The sequence below is a fragment of the Motacilla alba genome, chromosome 4, assembly GCF_015832195.1.
Source record: "Motacilla alba alba isolate MOTALB_02 chromosome 4, Motacilla_alba_V1.0_pri, whole genome shotgun sequence".
NCBI lineage: Eukaryota > Metazoa > Chordata > Aves > Passeriformes > Motacillidae > Motacilla > Motacilla alba.
This window is the reverse complement of record NC_052019.1, coordinates 52271373-52292662: the sequence shown is the minus strand read 5'-3', so window position 1 is coordinate 52292662 and position 21290 is coordinate 52271373. Positions and strand designations below refer to the sequence as shown.

General features: G+C 37.4%; 1 protein-coding gene and 1 long non-coding RNA gene across 7 annotated transcripts in view; one reads left to right on the top strand and one right to left on the bottom strand.

The window, feature by feature from the left end:
• Positions 1–17336, bottom strand: part of LOC119700023 — a 45856-nt gene extending 28520 nt beyond the window's left edge. Inside the window, exon 1 of the long non-coding RNA XR_005256636.1 lies at positions 1–17336. This exon is cut by the window's left edge and continues 16118 nt beyond it. This is a non-coding gene — a long non-coding RNA (uncharacterized LOC119700023).
• The window catches only part of CCSER1 (coiled-coil serine rich protein 1), a 615878-nt gene that overhangs the window by 425294 nt on the left and 169294 nt on the right, over positions 1–21290 (top strand). The window contains exon 10 of one of the 6 annotated variants that reach the window (XM_038134239.1): positions 17261–21290. The exons of the other annotated variants lie outside the window; for them this stretch is intronic. Coding sequence (XP_037990167.1) covers positions 17261–17326 — 66 coding nt within the window. The 3' untranslated portion in view covers positions 17327–21290. The remainder of the gene's footprint in view (positions 1–17260) is intronic. 6 annotated transcript variants of the gene reach the window in all.

Genomic DNA, 21290 nt, shown 5'->3' with positions numbered 1-21290 from the left:
AAAAATGTATCTCCAGGTCGCTTGTTTACTTCAAGACTGCTTATCAGCCAAACCTAGCAAAGGAATCAAAATTTCTTGTTGGTGCTTCTTTTATATGAATAGCTTATTTTATCTCCTAATTATTTAATTGAGTGGTTTCGGTGACCTGGAAGACAAGCCAAAATGTTCTGTTGAGCTTTGGTTTTGGTTCTGCTAAGAGGGGGAAAAAAAGAACATCAAAAAAGACAAAGTAAGAGCTGGAGGCCTCGTCTGCTTAAAATGAAATACAGTGCTCCAGCTTGCTTGCCCATGCCATATCTTCAGATAATGCAGTGATAAATCTCCCATAACTGTGGAACCTGGGTAAATGCAGATCTGACCTTTTGTTTACAGGGTATCATGGGAAATCTTTATGAGACCACAGAAGTGATTCAAAAGGTTTAGAAACATTATGAGATGACAGAATGTGTCCCCTGTGGATAATTCTGACAGCAAAGATCTGACACTGTTTCTCAATGAGCAGTGCCCTTTCTGTAGAGCTTTGAACAAGCCATTTGGTAGCGATGTTTGAGAAACATTTTTGGTAATACAATTCAGGGAAAAACTGATCTTTGCTGCTATAATTAGGCAAGATTTTAATGTTGTTAAAATATTGACGTGAAAGTATTTCCTGGGTGTACAGATGTTGAGGCTGGTACAATGCAAGATAAAATAGAAAAGATAATATTTTTGGTTTAGGAAGAAAATTAGTCAGATTAAGCTTTTATGCTTCCTCTAATTTTCACTGGTTATGATGGTTTATCTGCTTATAATTTAAATTGGGGACTTAAATCAGCTTGATTAAAAATCCAGATTGTGTTTTGTTACATAAAATGAATCTATTGATTAAATAAATACAGAACAAAAATGTGAGCAAGAAAGGAGTCATGCTGCTGAATTCCAGATTAAAGTCTGTTCTGCTGCCTGAAAGGAACTGCCTTAAATAACAGAATAGCAGTAGAAAGTTGGGACTCATTTTTTGGTTTAAAACACCACTTCTGGTTTTGGTTTGCTTTTGTTTTAAGTTTTAGGCATCTTCATAGCCTGTGATTTGGTTTCTGATCTGTACAAATGTAGATATTATGAATACATCCACTAATTATCCCTGTGTGGCATTGGCTCACCTGGAAGTGGAGAATGGTTGGACTCAATGATCCAAGAGGTCATTTCTAACCTTAGCAATTCATGAACCTTTGTGTATTGTGTGCTCATACACCTGTGGTCACTTCAGCATTCCTGGTGTTCCAACAGGTTGCCACAGCAGCAAACTTCTGCAGGGAGATTATCTGCTGAACATGTTTACTGGGCAGCTGTGGAAACAACAAGCTTTCAACACTGCACAAACAGTGCAGTGTTGAAAACACTGTTAGCAAACATCTGGGGTTGCTGTCTCTGGCACCCTGCAGCATCCGGGTGCTATCATATTTTGTAAAATGGCCATAAAATATCACCTGACACCAAAATGCTTCTGAAAGGGTTACTGAGCTTTTGCAACACAGGTTGCGTATTTTTGTTTGTGGGTGTTATGTTTGCTTACAGTCTCCTCTGTTGTTGGCCTCAGGCCATTAAATAAATACATAAAAATATTCTAAATAGAAACATAACAGATCAACAAAATGTGTAACCCTCACACTACAGTAATTTTAAAAAAAGGCAATTTAAGAAGAAAAAAAAAAATCTGTGCTTTTATATCACCTGTCAGCCTTATTTGCCCTAACTTATGATCTCAGAAATTAGATCATCTGAAAATGGAACAGATGGAGGCTCCTTTAGCCTGGGTAAGTGTGGGAATGGGAGGGAGAGGGACACAGCTGAAGGCACCTTCCAGGGTGAGCAGCGCTACTTTAGCACCTGCTTTGGCTCTGAGTTGTCGTCTGGTGACATCAGCCTCACGGATATGTTCACTGTGATTCACTGGCTTTACTTGGTCTGGCTGCATGAGGGAGGAGAGGAGAATGACAGGAGAGTAAATATCAGCTCAGTGTATTGGTCTGACCCTTCTGCCAATATTGATTCATTCCCAAGCAAAACAGCCGGCATAATGCAGTTTCCATCTTCTGTCATGCAAGCAATGTGCAGAAAGGATTCCTGCCTGCCATGCCCTTTTTCCCAAGAAAGTGGGCTGAAGCCTGGTACTATTCAGGCTATTAAAAAACACAGAAGGTTTCTATTATGTATGCCTGCATTTTGTTTTATCATTATGAACTGCTTTTGTAATAGGTGAAACTAAACCACTAAAACTACAGAAACTCTCAGCGACACAACAGTGCTTTTCTTTGGGAGCTGTATTCTCTATATTACCTAGAAATTTTTTTTCAAGTAGAAATTCTTCATATACCAGTCAAAAATAAACCCAAACAAAACAAAAAATCCACTGTTGTGCTGTTATGTTTCTGTAGAACCAAATCTTGTTTTAACCTTGTCACATGTTGCATTCAGTGTTTGATTAGCGTTTTTGAGTGCATTTCTTAGTTCTTCCATTGATTTCAGTTCCCAGTTTTCTTTTTGGCTCTGTAGGTGGTTTTGGAGCAAAGTATGTGATTTTTTTACATCATCCATTATCCACACTACTGTTTACCTTGTTAATGTTCACAGCGAATGTGCCAGCTAAAAAACAGCATTATTTTGTGTATATATATATATATATATATATATATATATATATATATATATAAGGTTTTAAACACTGTCATTCTCAAAGAGGCTGGATCTCTTCATGTGGCTGACATACTGTATCTTTGATATTGATTACAGAAGGAACTGCAGAGTAAACAATAGACAAACTTTTTTTTGTGACAGGGGAAAAAGATAAAAAGTACTTTATTTTCAAGAATGAATGGGAGAAGAGATAAGGAACATCTCAGTATCTGTCATTTCAACTAGGTAACTTTTCTGTCTCAGAATTATCAGAACTGATGTTGTTCATAGACAAGACCTATAAGTCATTTAAACATAAGCAAACACCAGTTTGCAGCTTTCATCATGAAGATTTAACTGTCACGCATACTGGATTACAAAAGTCAGTCTGTTTTATTTTCATTTTTCCTCTGTGACATATTTTCATAGTGAGGAAGAAGCCTTTTAAGGAACAGAAGAAAAATCTAACCCACTTTAAAATTCAGTGTTCAGATGCCTGTACTTCTGAGCTGATGTAAATTCATAACACTTAAAAAGATCTGGCACAAGTTAGCATTCTTCTCTTTTTCCCAATGAATAACAAGTATGAGAAGTTCTTTCTGTCTGCCTGTTTAAACAAGGAGCTAACATTATCAGCTCAGGCAGGCTGAGTAATGTATGATTGTATTTTTTTCCATGCTTAGAGTTATTTAATAATACCCCTTCCTGATCCTATTGGTTACAGTGGAAATAGACTGTCTTTGAAACAGGTGTTTTAAAGCAGAAGAAAAGGGCTATTCAAGCGAAGCAAGATAAGCTCTGTCTAATACTCTGTTCAGGCTGAACCGTTTAGTGTATGGTTTTTGCATTTCCTCTTAATTTAAACTACTTTTATCAAGGTCTGCACAGGTATAAACTAAGAGATAGGGAAGTTACACATGGCAGAGTACCAAACTGAAATTTGATGTGTCCGTGTTAACATCTCAGGTTTGCTAAAGACTTCCCGTGGGGCCTTGTCATGTAATTTAGGGTTTTGGGACCTCGCTAAATAATTATGTTTATAAAAATGCAATAATGATTTTTTCTTCTGTTCTTCAAGTGTCTCATTTATTGTCACTGCTCTCTCTACTTTGCTGAGATGCTGTGAGCTGAGTGCAGTTTGTGAATTTATGTACGGAAGTACCACGTTCTGCATGGAACAGTGAAACAGTTATTTACTTGTTGGACATTAAGTTTTTTTCTCTTATTAAGAAAACACTCTGCTTTTCAAATTACATGAGCACTACCACATACATGGCATCAAGATTTTGTATTTTAATATGCAGTGTCACACAAACCTTTCTTAGGTTATCCTTAGCAGAATCTAACTGCTCCAAATGGTCACACAAATCATTACATTTTTTTTAACTTGGTACTTCCCAAGCTTAGATAGTTTAAAATTTTTCTTGTTCACCTTAAAATAGGCTGTGAAAAATTCTATGCTCCCTTTATATTTTTATTTCTAGATGTTGTCACAAAAGCCTTAAAAAAATCTCAAGGCTTTCAAATATTTTTCCCTACATAGGCTTTAAAATATGGATAATATCACAGTCTGCACTGAATAATATCACAGTCTGTGTCTTGTAAACAGAGACCAATTGAGTTGTGTTCCATTTTATGTGACAGACCAGACATCTCTGATTGACAGATTCAGAGCAGGGAGAACAGAGGGACTGACATTATAGTATTCCTTATTGTTCAGCTGTGTGCTTACTTCTTGTCTAATTTTTTTTTCTTGTAAGTTTATCCAAATGTCTTGAGGTGAGATGAGGTTGTTCTGATGAAATAACTTCAATATTTAGGTAAGGCCTAGTTTGTCATGTGGCTTTCACAAAAGTTGGTTCAAATGACATATGGAATCCATGTACAGGAGAATTACATGTGGTAATGTTGATGCCATAAAGAGATGGATTCAAATGTTTTCAGGCTTTTGACATTTTCTGGGTTCATTTTTTACAGCTAAAATATGATTGAAATATGGACTGTCATTGTTCTGCTGAAAGGTGCTTACTTACAGGAGATAGATATTTACAAGTTACACTTTTGTTCAAAGTGTATCAGTATCACAGGTCAGGTTAGTTAAAAACCTCTAAAGACACAGCAGGGTCCTGCAGGTGCTGCTTCTCCCTAGACTAAGCATCCTTTTTGTGCCACTGATAAAGTGTACAAATGTCAGTGATATGTATCTTGGTAATAGATTATGTGTAGCTGTATAGGTAACTGAAACTTTATAGCAAAAAAGTCCAAAAATGAGGTGAGGACAAAGGATAAGAAGAAAAAAAATAAATGTTTTGTTTGGTTGGTGTTTTGTAGCACATAAAAGTCTTTTGTAGTATGGATATGACTTTTCAGCATGAAACTGTGTTTCAAAAGGTACCACAAATGAGTATTTCCATTCTAAAATTTCCTTTTATATTAACCGTTAACACCCTCATGACTGGTAGCTATTTCATAGACTGATTTTTGAGTTTGCTTGGGAAAAGACATTAATGGAACAGCAACTCTTAAGAAGATACAGGACTCAATTATGGGAAATTAGCAGTTATTACTCAGATACGTAACATGAAGAAATTGTATAGTGACTGGGTAGATTTACTGAAAGGAGTCAGAAAAGCAAATTACTCTGCGGCTCAGCTGGTAGGATCCTGAGAATTCCTGTCAATTCTGAACCTCATCAAGGAATATCCATTAGTCAGGTATACCTTACTGATCACATAAACCAGCTGTGATTTGTAATCATGGTAGCTGACAGTGTGTCTTAGAATGTGAGTGGCTTTGTGACACCCAAAAGACTCACTCGCCGAAGTCTTTTCAGATGAAGCCTTGGTTGCCCATGGCCTGCTCTGAGGGAGGTCTGTCTGAGGATTTTATTCAAGGACCCTGACTGGCTCGTAGGGTAGGCTGGTTTATAGCTTGCCATCTGGATGTGCCTCAGGAGAAAGCCTGCTGGAGCCATCCTGTGCTGAACAGTGCCTGACTCTGGCCTGACACTTGGGCTGCCTCTCACCCTGTAGAACTGTGAGTTTCAAACTCAGAACTTTGCAGCAATAATTGCCTCTTACTGTCACTGATGTACTCCAGTTTAACCTGCAGCTGTTTCCTGAGGGGTAGAACTGGGTGTGTTCCAAAGCATCCTTTACCAGGTGGTCTTGAGGTGAGTGCTGACTGTGTCAGTTGAAGAGGTTCCATCTGCTTGTTGGAGGGAATGACAATGGCTGAGGTGTGCTTGGGAAATAAAAGTGGGCAATAGTTTACTATCAGCTAAACAGATAATAAATACTCCTACAGAGCCAACTGCTAGACAGCAAATCAAATGCTGCATGCTGAGTACAAACATATATGAAGAAGAAAAGATTGAAATGTCATTTCATTTACTTTAAAAGCAGATAAGAGTACATTGATTTATTAGGGTATTGATCTTAGTAACCTTAAATAGTGCTTTCCATGTCACTTGCATTAAGCTCTTAAGTATAAAGATGTAACCACATCTTACCAATGCCTTTTACTAATAAGTACTACCAATAATGTCGTAAGGATTTGAGAGGAATCCTGTTGTTAGTCCATTATTGTACATTCAAATATTATTTGTTAAAATCCCATCATCTATATTGTGATCTAACTTACCTTTTCATCACCATAAAACTGAGTGATATTATACTGCTGAATGCTGTTGTTTTCCTGATCTTTATGAGATATGTTCTCCTTTGGCAGGGCTAATATATAGGCTACAGAAAATGTCTTACTATATCCTGTGCTTAAATTTGCAACCTATAAAAGGGAAAATGTAAATTTATGTCCAGACTTAAATGCAAGTCTAGCTTGCACAGAAAACATATGGATAAATCAGAAAGTAACTTCTAGTCCATTTCCTTGCTCATCTCAGCACTGTTTCTCATCTGAGCTTCACTAAGTGGTGCAAACTGCATGTCTAGATGATTAGAATATGCTTTTCCAAAGAGTCTGCATGAATATTTTCCTTAAGATGCTGTGAGAATTAACAGTGATTGGAACATGCATATCCATAGAAAGCTTTTAAAGTTTCGGCTACAAGATCTCTTCTATCATTGCCTACATAAACCTTCTTTCTTCCTCCTTTCTTCACCACAAAAACTTTCCATGGGCTCTAGACACTAAATGAATCCGTTACAAGTGAGTTAACCAAAGAGACAGTACCAATGATGAGCTCCAGTCCTGCAGGGGAGAGAAGAGGCACTGACTTGAAATTGATAACAATATTCTGATAAAGCTTTTAAAAATTCCTTTCTAACTATTTACATATAAAGGAACAGCTAAGGCTGTGGAAAGAGACATGATTTTCTTGAGCTGTTTACAGCAGTTGCTCATGATGTGGGAGATCAAGATTCAGTTACCGGTTCTCATGAATACTCATTTACATATTCAACGATTCAACAAGGTCCCAGGAGAAACGAGTACTCACCTTGTGATATCTGCAGCTGCCTCCCAAGGGGCTCCTGTGCAGTGTGGGTGCTGAAAATCCAGGGTCCATGTCAAGAAAGTAAACCAGGAACTGTGCTGTATTTACTAAGAACATAATGGACCTTCACCTCTTGCCTTTCCAGATTAAGCTATTTTGTGTCCTGAGAAGGAGTCTGTGCTGGGGGATGGGAGGCTGGGCATGAGCTGGCAACGGGCACTCACAGCCCAGAAAGCCAAACATGTCCTGGGCTTATCCAAAGCAGTGTGGGCAGTTAGGGGAGGGAGGGGATTCTGCCCCTCTGCTCTTCTGAGACTCCACCTGGAACCCTGCATCAGCTCTGGGGTCCCAACACAGGAAGGACATGGACCTGATGGATTGGGTCCAGAGGAGGAGTCACTAAGATGATCAGAGAGATGGAGCACATTTCCTATGACGGAAGGCTGAGAGAATTGGGATTGTTCAGCCTGGGAAAGAGGAGGTTTTGGTTTGACTTAGTTGTAGCCTTCCAGTACCAGAGGGAAGCCTACAAGAAAGATGGAGGGGCATTTTACAAGACCATGTAGTGACATGACAAAGGGGAATGTTTTCAATCTGGAAGAGAATAGGTTTCAATTAAGTGTTAATAAAAGATTCTTTACTGTGAGGGTGGTATTGTACCGAATAGGTTGCTCAGAGAGGTTGTGGATGACCCATCCCTGGAAGTGTTCAAGGCCAGCTTGGATTAAGCTCTGAGCACCCTGGTCTATTGGAAGGTTTCCCTGCCCATGGCAGAAAGGCTGGAACTAGATGGTCTTTAATGTCCCTTCCAATCCAGACCATTCTATGATTCTTAAAGGTCTTTTTTTAGCCATCTGAGTCAGTGCAGTACAGCTGGGTGATATCAGAGCCAGGGTCCTTGTTACACAGGCAGCGAAGCCCCTGGGGTGTGTGTCTGTGTGTGGAAGGCACTTCCAGAAGAGTTACAGAGAAAAGGGATCACCCAGGTTTGTGAAGTTAACCTCGTTGCAAATCAGTCTGCCACACATTCTCTCTTGAGGTTTAAAAAAATAACTAAAATGGGATTAAATCATCCGTAGTCTTAACAGCTGGATGCTTTATTCATTTTAGGACACATCAACTTTCTGTTCCCTTGGGGAAAATACAGCTGTTCACTTCTTATCATATGGAGTTTGTAGTTCCTAAGAGTATATGATTTCAGTTCTCTAAATAAAACATCAGTTATTATATGAAAAAATCACTATTTACAAGTATTCCTATGCCATTATGTGGGCAGGAACATCCCAGGGTGAGACTGTGCACCTCTTCCTGTGATATCAGAAATTAGTAGGGGTACTGTAAAGCTTCATTGATGCTTCTAGTTTTAGGTCCTAGGGCCAGCTGCTGTGTCTTTTGCCAAAGTCCCTCCAGAAAGGAAGGAAGAAGAATGCATCCGTGCAGGGGATTCTCTAAGAGTTGAGTGGAAGTATTACTGTCCACTGTCATTCTCTGGTGGATGTAGGAAGAGGAGCCTGTGCTGTATGTTTGTTGTGTGTTATGAGATGTGTTGCTTTTGTAGTGGCTTTGGATGTTTTCTGTGCTCAGGCAATGCAGTTTTATTCTCTCCTTAGGCCACTTTGTGTTTCTGAGCATTATACCTTTTCATATTTTGAATTTTAAATAAGTCAGGACTGCATGTTAGTAGTTTTGCTTTTAGGCAGTGCAAGAGGGGAAGAAAACACTTGGTAAAATTTAAACTACAGTTAACAAAACAAAGCAATAATAGAAAATTTTATTCTAAGCCCTTTTTGGATGATTAGTAAGGAGTGATTGACCATTTACTAATTTGGGTTACAGTATCCTTCACAAACTCCACAGTGTTCCATATTCCCATTGCCATAGTGGAGGTGAGAGACGCAGTTTTCCTGAGGCGCAGGAATGCGTACAGCTCTGCCAGGTGAGCCAGAACAAAGCCTGCCTCTGGCAAAACCAGCAGGGATGCTGCTGAGCTTGTCTCAACTTGGAAATCATTCTGCATAACTTACTGTAAACACACAGGCATAATTCAGAGATGAAAATTAATGCAGACATGAAAAATGATAAATGAGAATCCAAAGCTTTGGTCGTATTTGACCTTCCAGTTTGGGTTCCTACGCACACAGAAACATCTGCATATAGTTTATTAAGTCAGAGTACACAGCCTAATGGTGGTCTCCATGTGGCTTTTTTCTTTTTTCTTGATTTGTAGGTGTTCATCCTCTGTGATTTGCAAGCACTCTGTAGTTAATTAGAAATTTGAATTAATGAAAGTTGTTCTGTTAGAGTGTATCATTCGTACATTACTTGCTAGTTTCATTTTTTCTTTTCCCACCCTTTTTTTAGATCTGATTGGTGTTACTGAATTACCCTCAATGAAATTATCTCCAATGTAAGTGTGCCATTAAAGTTTTTAGTTGAAGTATCAGCTCTTGTGATAAATCTCAGAAGATATTCAGAGCTCAAGTAATTTAGCAAAGCACATACAGTTTGACAAATACTTCACAAGAAGAGGAGAAGGCAAGAGCGTCAGAAGAGGAACAAACTGGAGGGAAAACCAGTTAATTGTTTTTCTTGCACTGAGACTTGTATTAAAAGAATGAGCTGAGGAAGCAGAACATTAGAAAGGACATTAGAAAATTACCTAAGCTTTTAACTAGGTTTTAAACTCAGCAAGTAACACAAATTGGCAAGTAATTCATTTAAATAGAGGAAGTTTTTTATTACAAAATGCATTTTTTTGGGACACTGTTTTATATTTGTATTATATGATTTGTGGTCAAGTAAAAGTGCAATTTTTGGTAGAGCTTTCAGAAGTCTTCAGAAAATTGAATATATAGAGATTTATATTTTTACTCCATTGTGTTGACATGTGGGGGTATCTGGGGTTCCCAGAAAAAGTGATAAATGCAGGCAAATTCTATATTCCTCTGCTCATGATAATAAAAAAAAAATAAGTGGACATGCTTTCTATAAAACTCACACCTTGCTCTGACAATTGTTGGTCTGCAAGACAAAGTGTTTGCTTGTACTGTTTCTGGGAGCTGCAGACAGATGATCTGCAGTGATTTAGCAGAATGTAGATTTTTTTTTTTTGTTCCCTGGAAGTTGTATTGTCACATGCAGATGGATTAAGCTGAAAGTATCCTGGGAAGCCTGTAGATTCTGGCCTAATGACCTTCTTGAATATTGCCAGTGGCTTGCAGTGTAATTGCATGATAAATGAGCCCAGCCAGAGGAATGACTACAGTCTTTGGAGGAAGAGTTCAAAGCTAGCCCTGGAAGCCATCCCCATTCAGCAAAGGCAGTGGACAATATCAGTGTGCTTTCTGGTGTGGTCCTGGGAGCTGATACAAAAAGAAAATTTTTTTATACTACTTCCCACTAGTAAAAGATCAGGAGAACTGTTGGCTCATACTTGTGCTTTAAAGAGCCTCTTTCTGTATACAAGACTTGTGTGGACTATTTGCTGAACATCTGGTGCCCTTCCACAAAGAGGAATCAAACTTAAGATATATTTTGGGTTGGGACTGTCCATTGTTATAACAATTACTTTTTTCTATATCAACTCAAACTAAAAGCAATTTTAGAAATAAAGCTGATGTAAAATAGCTTTTAGGTTCTAAATAGCTTACCTTCTACACTGTAAATGCGCAATGATATCATTTGGAAATAGAAATCCAACAGCTTTGAACAGTGTAATACTTCAAACTGACGGAAAGGTGCAATGTTCATATTTTATATTAAATAAGAGGACAGCAGTAGTAAACTGCAAGGTATCTACATGCATCCTTCTTTACTTAATGTCATGTCTGCCGTGTTTAAAGTACTGTGATGATTTCAGAAGTTTAGAAGATTCCTGGGAGATTAAAATACTGAGTAGGTAATAAAATTTTTTGGCACAACTGGTACTTTTCTTTGCCTATCTTTAGTTATCGTGTCATTATGCAGTTCAGGATATCAATACCTAATTATGATATATTGACATTCTAAGTGATCTGCCATCTCAGAGACACTTCGAAAGATAATAACATCATATCCATAGTTAGTGGAAGTGTCAGCAGTTTTTTGGTAGCAGCTGTATGAGATTGTTAATTGCGTATTAATGAAGGGGATTATGCAATAATTATTAAACAATTTTCATAAAGCCACAGACTTCTATGATCTGTAGTACTTCCCATAAACACCAAGATTGTGATTATAGAGGTCATGTTGGTGTTTTTTTAAATTTTAGAATTTTTTTAATTTTCTGAGTCTAGTGACAAATATTGGCTCATCCAAGTCTCTTTGTATTTTAATTAGTATGCTGAAATTTTTTCAGTTAAAAAAGCATGAATGAAAATCTTTCCTGGAGTTCTTGTCAGAAGTACAAAATATCTCCATGTACCATCCAGGAATGTTCCAAGTCTTAGGCTGTACTGAACAGCTCTGTCTAGCAGCAGTAGTGTGGGAAATATTTGCTTTTCCATAGCTGAAGAAGCTCCTTAGCTGCCAGTGCTTGTGGAATTGTGTGAGGAAGATTGCAGACTTCACCTGTCTCTTCCACTCAAAAAATACTTTCTGTTACAGGGAACACAAATTTTGATGAGCTGTGGTCAGCTAAAGCCAGTGTCTAGCCACAGCCTTTAAATATGCTGCTGGTTCATGCAAAGTTTGCTCATCAATGCAAGTGGTTCCAGAGAAGGGGCTTACTGCCTGAGTTCAGACTTGAAAACAGTCTCATCTTTTAGTGGCCTGTGGTTGTAACAATAATTTTATAACTGGATAAATAAATTTATAGCTATGATGAATTATTTTGTCACCATACTGACTGAATATTAATGTTCTATGTGTGATTGCAGTTTTCTTTCTCATCACCTTAGGTAGGGTATACTTGATGTTCCAGCTGAATTTGCACATTAATTTTAAAAAGTATATTTAAAATGTCCATTTTAAAGTGATTTGATTTCTCTGATTTTAACATACAGTTTGATATGCCTCTCAGAAGAAAAAAAAAACCCACAAGTTTATCTTGATTGATCACAATGTTCTGTTGTTTCTTGTATTTTTTTACCTCCCTTACCCATCTTCAATAAAAAAAAGTAAGGTTTCGTTTTCAAAGATTGTATTTTTGGGCTTGACACTGTATCCTCTGAAGGGGTTGTTATCTATTTGTAGTAGAGCAAACATATCTTAAATAAAACAACCAAAAAAATCCACCCTCTATAAATAATCTTAATGCAATCTCAGATTAATGACTAACTCTTATTTCTATATGGGATTGAAGTCAAACTTAATCTAAAAAGCAAACAAAATGAAACTTTGAGGAAAAATAAATCCAGGGTCAAAATGTGTGTTCAGGACCACCATTGATAAAGGAAATGTTTTGACCATGGCATTAGTGCAGAAGGAGTTGGATGTTGAGCAAGCTGAGGAATTTTGATGTTGAAGAAGGTCAAGTTTTATTTTGGTATTTATTTCAAATCTTGAGTTTTGGTTGTTTAGATCCCCATTTGTTTGTCTCACATTTGAATGAAAATCAAGCTCAACTTTTAATCTTCTGATTTTGTCATTAACGAAAACCATAAGGTGACTTAAAAATGTGGCTAATTGTTTCCCCTGCCCCCCAGCCCTAGGATTTCTTTCATCACATTTTGGCACTGATTATTGCTCTGAAAAGGACTAGTGATTTTCTGAAGCTCTTTCTCATTTTGTCCTTTTTCTGTTACTTGAAACAGTGCTCCCTGGCTAAGAGATTAGCAAAGGGCAGGTGTATTCCGCCTTCATCTCCCTTCATTAGTACGGTGAGGAAATTCATTAATTTCCTGCTCATGCACAGGTGATGCTCTGTAAAGGCAGGGCAAGAAATTTTTTCTTGCAACCTCTGACATTTTGTCATTTATGCAGTGCTAAATTTGGAGCTCTTGGGTTATTTGTCCTTCCACGCAGCTCTTGTGGAATGCAGGCAATGCTAGATGCTGCTGCTATGAAGGCAATTTGTATATGCAGTTTATGACAGTTCAAGGATCTATTAATTGTGTTGCCATTTTGTTTTTAGCAGAAGTTGCAGCTGGATAAATGATCTCATTTCTTATCAGTTTTTGGAACAGCACATGAAAAAAAACAATTTTTATTATTTTTCGTTTATAGGATTTAGTGGCAAGATGGATATTTTTCTCTTTTTTCTCAGTTAAGTAGAAATCATGCCCATTTGTGCATGCATAATCTCATTAAATTTCTAATCAGATTACATCAGCCTATTTCTGCTCCTAAGCAGTACTGAAAGCATGTTGGTTTGTATAAAATTCAGTTTGCCAAAAGATAAACAATCACTTTGTTTCCATTCTGAGGCCTCCGAAGCGACTGTGCAGTGTTTAGAAAATGTTAGGTAGTGATGTCTCATATACATGTGGAAACCTGTTGCAAAAAGGAGTGAGTGAAATTTTTTAGGTTTCTAGTGGTAAAATGTTGGCAAGGGGCATGTTGTTTTTAGGCACTCTCCTAAATTCTTGTCTGTAGGTTCCAGGAATATATAATGATGGTCTTATGAGGGGACATTATTAGAACACATGTATATCTAATGTTCTTGGATTGTGAAGGTTAATGGCAGATTTTTGTGTTCCATATGCTGATGTGTTCAGAAACTTCATTTCAACAGCTATACTAAAAGATTATTACAGCTTGAAATTTGATTAGAACTAGTGGAATGAAAATTCTTGCAGCCTCAACTGAGTCCCATAGTGCTATTCTGTAATAAATGCACCCAAACAGAATGACTTTGTCACAACAATGTTGTATGCTTATTTCACATGTGAAAAACAGAGACAAAGGGGTGCTAAGACTTCAAATGGTCAAAAATGCACAGTTGTTTGAATTTTATAATCTGTATTGTTTTTTTACTTTACTTTGGTTTTATTTTTGTAATTTTCAGAACATGGGTACAGATGACTTAATTTGCAATCCTGGCATTTCTGTACTTCATCAAATCAAACCCTAAATGCCTCACATAACCCTGCAAATACAGAATAAACAGGCTTGTGGATAGCTGTGAAAATTTGGGGGTTGTTGGCTTTGCTGCATTTAGAAACTTAATGATGGAAGCAAGGATCTGATTCCATAGGTACTGTTCAGTAACGCCATTAATCTCTGTTATTTAACATCTTCCAATTTCTACTTATCAAGGAGACGTATAGCTAGCGGGATCAGCCACTGGGCAGTACTTATATTGGGCACTGAATCAAAGAGGCACTTTAGACAAAAATATGTGATTATCAGGTTCTAATCTCTCTTGACAATGTTTGAATGTGTTAGTTCAGGGAATTCTGATGAGACTTTTTTTTTTCACCATGGAACAAGACAGAGATTTGCTCGTGTTGAACCAATTCCACAGGTGGTTGCTGAGACTAAGGAAAGTTGGTTTTGTCCCAGAACAGGGAGTCTAGTAGTTGTAGGCTTTTCTTTTCATGTTCTGCAAAACTTTGCAGCTTTAGCCTGCCACTGATTTCTTTAGTCCTCATTTACTGTGTCTGCATGCATATTCCTCTGCTTTTATTCTTGCCTTCTCTCTCTCTCTTTTCTCCTTTCACTCTGGGTCCTGTGACCTTTCTTCTGACTTTCCCCTCAATTTCTTGTCTTTAAAACAATTGCTTTTTCATTTTCCCTAGAGCTTGAACATCTGCCAAGTAAGTGGTTAATTGGGAGTTAAGGAAGGGTTTGAAAGCCATTAGGAATTGCAGACAAAAAACCTGGACATGTGGTGGGAGGAGTGAGTGCCGGGGAAGTCCTGCTCAGCTGCCTGCAGCATTGTAGGCACATTTGGGACTTGAGAAAGTAGGGGGTTTTTTTTGCACATAGGAAAAAAAAACCAAAAAAAAACAAAAAAAACCCCCAAAAAACTCCAGTAAATGTAGATGCCAAATGCCAACATGTCTTCCATGAAGCTCTGTGAAGAAGGCTTTTCAATGGCTTGTTATTTTCCCAAGTTTAGATTCCTTTCCATAAGGGACAAAGGATGTATCCAAGAAAGAGATAAAAAATTCTCTAACCTCATAACTCTGAGGAATTGAAATTATGAAGTGAATGGTGTCAGTTTGGGAGCTCTACCTTAGAGTTTTCTACTTTGGCACCATTCTCAAATTTAACCAACTTATTTCAAGTTCAAATTTTTAAGAAGTCCATTTTTTAAAAAGTTGCATTTGAGTTACAGGAATTACCAGCCCAGACTCTTTAAAAAAATTAGCAAGTGATAAGCACTTTAAAAAGTTCTATCTAGGGATGAATTCAGCAACCAGAATAATACATACAACTGAACTATCAGTTCAGCCTATAATCTTTTTATCCTGTGCATTACCAAAAAGATTAGAAAATAAAAATGAAAAGCCTGTATTGACTACAAATAACTGTATAGTTGCAGTAATTTCAGAAGAAAAATGTTAGAAAATACTTCTAGGTTTTTGTTGGGGTTTTTTTTTTTGTTTTTTTTTTTCCTAGTACTGTTGGGATCTTTAGGATATTCCTATGCAAGATAAGTAGTTTGACTAACAGTCTTGTTCACTGATTGGTGTTTTGTTTGTGATTGTAGCTGGGCTCTGCTCTTTCCCAAACTCTTCTAAAGGTACATCATGATCTCAGAGGCGTCGTTCCTTCTCTGTTTCAGGGACAGGTGGAGAATGGTTTGAGATCACAGGCATTTCTGTGAAGCCTGTTGACATCTGAATCTACCCCTTGGTTTTGATTCACACTCAGCATTATAAAACTCTAGTGAACTTAGTGGAAGTTAAGGATGCTCACAATGACTCCAAATCAGACCATAATTGATGCCAGTCTGTATGGAAGAATAGTTCAATATTTCACACTTCCATAAGGGTGTTACTGTGCATGGATATTCTCAGTCTGACAGATGTTTAAGAAAGATAAGAGTAACTAGGAAAAGCAGGGATTATTTAATAGAAGAAAAATCAATTCTTTAAGCCTGAAGGCTGTTTGGGTTTGGTACATGACATTGGGCATCTCTGTGGGCATGTTGATATCAGTGATAGTGTTTTTGGCAATTTCATCACTTTCTTTGACCCTTACTTTGACACCTTTGTGTGTCAGCAATGCTCTCAAGAATTCAGTAAAATATCAAGCATGAGAGAGAGATAAATTACCAAGTAAAAGCCAGCCAGTGAAGGTTGAGAGGGGCCACTTTTTATTTCACATATGCAACAAGAGCCTTGAACACCATCATCTCCAAAAAAAAGTGGATCTTTCTCTGGTAGAGCAATAAGATCATCTTGGCCAAGCAAGGTCAAGAACCTCTCCAATGCATGTCAAGAAGATCCATAGCAAATTACACCTTCACTTGGAGTTATCAGCCATGAAGTGAGTGTTCAAAGGAAAAAAATGTGCAACTGTTCAAGCTAATTTCAAATGTGTACATAATTTGTAGTTCTGCAGAGTACTTTCTGTCGTGGTAGATTGGCTTCTTTATCTGCTAATTAGGGCGCTTCAGTTTCTCTGCATAGACACCTAGAGTTACAGCAATAGTAAAGGAAACAGCTCATTATTAATCTAGTGATGAAGATGTAAAAGCTGAATGAAAGCACTTGGAATCAAACCTGTTGAATTTCATGTGTCTAAGCCTGCAGTTTAATCGTTAAAGGGCAACTCATTTTGATTCAAAATCTTTGCACTTACAGTCAAGGCTCTCTGAGTTCACAGAGCTTATTCATAGGAAGAAGCTGAGAAAAATGCTTTCTTAGAGTCCTAAATGGTCGATCAAACACATGCGTTTATTTAGGCTGAATTCTCTGTGTATTGAATACTTGCTGTAATCAGGGTATAGTCTGAATTATCATTTCTTATTTCAAAGAGAATTGACAAGCTGTGGTGGTGAAGTAGTAAATGTCATCTACAGATCCATGCCCCAATCTGCCACTGAAGTTCTCCTGTTCCTTTTTTGTCGCCAACTCTTGAGTTTCTTTCCAAAAGTGTGCTGTGAATATTATATTCAGTGTCTCCACAGAGGTAATAAACTAACTCCCATATGCAGAGAATTTTGTTGCCGTTTGTGTTTGAGAGTTTGTGTTCCCTCAAGGAAAAAAAAAAATAATAATGGTTTCAAACAAATGCATCTTTTGCTCTTGTCAGAATGTGACTAATTACTATGACTTCCAGCTCTATTGCCACAGTATTCTGCTGGGACCAAGTGAGAGGTATGATCCAGCTGCAGTCTGTAATTAGGGTAGAGCAAGTTAGCAAACAGTTTATGTGTTGCTGTACGGTGTGCATACTGGATTCCTGTAATACACCTGGAGAAATTGCAAGAAAGAAAAAATAAACATAAATAAAAAGAAAATTGCTGTCTGAACACCATATTCAACACTGAATATGCATGGTGATGTGTGAAATCATATTCTGTGCTAGAAGGAAGGAGAAGGCTGTTGTTCTTACTCTCAGGGGTATGTGTGGCTTTAAATATATTTTACTGCATGACAACAGCATACAGAATTCAGTGCTTAAATATATTCAAGTAGCAGCTTAACTTGAAAGGAATGTGTATCATAAGCTCAGTTCAAAGTTGTTTTTTGTTGGTCTTTGTAGTATTCATGTAGAACTCGTGAACATACACCATCAAAATTTGGCCACTGGAGAAAACAAGGATTATTTTGTTGGGTTGTTGTTTTTTGGGGTTTTTTTACCTCTGTAGTGCTCTGTATAGAATAAATAACACTAAAAATACCTAGTAAGCTTGTGTTTGCTTGGAAGAGCTCTGCAAGTGTGTAGATGAACGTGCTTTGCCTGTGCTTTTTAAATTACAAGCATTTAAGCTTAATCACTTGCTCTTTCAAGTCATTTGCAATCATCTGCTTTTGTTTTAATATTCATGCTTTCTTTATGCATGTTTTGGAAAGATTGCTTTCTCTCACATATATAATTATACTTAAATGATATATAATGGTTATTACACAAATCAGAAAAACAGCAATGTGTTTGGGGGAAGTATAAAAATGGGGGAGGTAGGTCAGACTGTCATCATGCCATCTTTGACAAGAAATTCCTTTAATTAGTCTTTAGTTGACATTCCCAGACAGTTTCCCAGCTATGATTGTGTCACTAACATTATAGGAGAAGGCATTGCATGGCAAAAAGGAAAGTCTAGCCAACAGTGTCACTCAGAGTTGTTTTTAAATGGATGATTTACAGTCTCGTGTCTCCTGTGGGGCTCTTCAGCCAGTTTTTCTCCCTCTTGGCTGAGACTTTCCCCTTAGCAGTGAATTAGGGGCTGTATTGTTATATGCCTATTACTTTTTGGTCGATTTGTTTCTCAGCAAGTATAAATGTTGTCTTAGCATTTGTTATGATACAGAAAAAGCAAACCTGACTACCAAAAGAGAACCATACAATTCTGGCCTTTTCACTGACTCAATTTTTGTAGTGTATTGTCTTGGTCTAGAAAATTATATACATGTATGTATGTCTCCATGTAGCTACGTTAAATATCATCTTAAGAACTGTGCTGGATTACAGTCTTAAGGAATGTGTTCTTCTGCTTTTTTAAGAGAAATAATTTTAAAATTATACTTGTGGTTTGGGAGGGAGAGGTTTCTCTGTGTCTTCATATCATCTGTGTGTGCTGATTGACTAAACTGTGTCTCCTAGAAATGTCAAGGCTTTCAACCTAAGCTCTAAACCAGCATCCTTTATCTGCTTCCTCTCTCGTTATCAATACTGAATTTTTTGATTGTATTTTTCAGATCAGCAAGAAATTGGGGTTAACAGAAAAGTTGTTTTGCTAGAGTTACACTGTTGTATTCCACAGACTCACAGATGACTGCAGGCTGGCACTGGCTTTTCTGCCTGTTTCATAGGGTAAAGGGTAACCCACCCCTTCCTCTTGAAGAGCTCTAACTGTCTTAACCCCTTCACAAATTCTGAAGTCTTGCTACCATGTTTTTTTTCCTTTACTTCTTCCACTATTTTTTAGCAAGTTTTTGTTGTGTCTTTCCACGGGTTGTGTCTTTCACTCATGGGTTATGATGCTAATATCTTAAATTTCTTGGAATCTCTTGTTCTTTGTAGCATTGGATCCCAGTAGCTCTGTGATGAAAGTGAGTATCATCTTTATGTTGAACGTGGTATTGTGATATTGTTATAATCATCCTTGAACTCCTGTGATGTGGAATCCCAGGGGACTGGGAATATTTCTCTGTCTGCTCTGGGGCGCCCTGACCCCCAGGGGAGCACTGACTTTTACCCTTATTCATGGAGAAAGTTTCCTAGACTTCAAGATAGACTAGAGTCCACATAAGTGTAAAGTAGATTGTAGAGAGTAGTGTAGGTGTATCACTTAGGTGAGAAATTTAGGTTTTGGGATTTTTAGTATATGGGTGGAAGCAAGATGGAGGACACAGGGTGTTATCCTGGGTTTCTTCTTCATGCTTCTTCTTCCTCCTTCTTCATGGGTTTGAGTGGCATTTTGTAATTGGGTGGAAAAATCCGCATTGCAGGCTCTTTGGAATCACTTATTGGGTTAAAAGGGGAAATAATCTAGGTGTCACTTCTTAATTGGATAGTTTATTCTTAAAAGACCTTGAAACAAGAGATTGTTAGACATTTTTTGCTGTGCTTTTCCAGTGCACTGAGCCTGATGTGGACAACATGCAAAACTTTAGATAAGATAATAATAAATAAGAACCCGAAGACCAAAAAGATCCAGTGAGTCTCCTTTTCCTGACACAAAATCACTTCAAAAGGGTCCCCCCCAACAGTGGAGCCCTCTGGGAGGGCCCAGCCTGAGACCCAGAAGTTGAGGAATCAGTAGCAGGTACCCCGGCACTGTGGTGTTACTCTGGCTCTCTTTCTCCATAACCAAACCAACATAGGCATTTCCAAGCTGCACTGGTTATACTCTGAAGCACCAATATAAGAGATAATATTCCATGTTTGTGGGTAGAGATTGGGTTCTTAACCCTGGTATCTGGTTGAGACTCCTGCTTGAGAGCACGAGGGAATGGCATACATGAGCAGCAGTTTGCCTTATTTGTTCATGTCTATGTTATGCTGTCAAAATTACTCTGATAACTGCTGCTACCAAAGCAAATGCCTATTTATTGTTAGAGAAACCAATGATTTCTCTGGAAGGAGCAGAGTTTCTCACCAAAAAAATGGTCACTTTTCTCTGTGCTGTGGCTGTTGTCATTTTTAAGAACATTGCTATCTCATTGATATGAACTTAATTCTGCACACAATAGTTGTTTCACAGTAGGGAACACCTCTATCTGTGGAGCCTACCAGATGAAAGCCTCAGATGATAATTTAATTAATTTCTATGTCTTTGCAGACTTGTAAAACAGTCAATACTTTGACTTTTAAAGTGAAGGCAGCACTCAAATTGGCATCTTTTTAGTAATGTATCCTTTATGTACATTCTATAATTTAATGGTAAAAAAATATCAGCAAATGTACTTATATGCTACCTCAATCCCATGCATCAGTTTGACTAGGAACTGGCAAAGACTGAAATTACTAAGTGTAAAATAAATCTATTTGACTTGACACTCATGTATCTGTAGGTGAATGTAGAGAATTAAGTGTCCACATCAGTACATTTTTACTTTATCTGTTTACTAAGAGACTCATCTCAATCCGGAATATTCCAGCTCAGTATAAAATGATAAGTTTTTAGTGTTTGTTACACTCTGTATTGTATAAAATAATTAATTTTTATGGATTGTGGGGTTTGGTGTGTTATTTTTTCCAAAAATAGGCTATTATACAGTTTATTTTAATGACTTAGATGCCTTATGTTAAGAATATGAGATTAAAATGTAGCATAGAAATTTAAAGTCTAGCTATCTTTCTCTTTTGCTGAGTTAACAAAATGTGATCATCTGATACAGTGACTGTCTTCAGAGAAGACAATGGTTTTGTGTCATAATAAAATTCCCTTGTTTTACATAATGGAACATTCCTAACTTGTATTTGGATATTCTTTCCAACATCCAAAATAAACAGGCAGATGAGGTGATGGCTATTCCCACTCAGTCATCAGATTATAAAACATTTTTGGAGGTTAATCCAGAAAAATATTTTGCTTCAATTGAAGTCAAAATATTTTTATGTTTATCATCCACAAAAAAGTTGCCAAGTTGATGTTAGACATGGGTAATAGTTTTAATTATGTTATTAAATACAATTTTTCTCC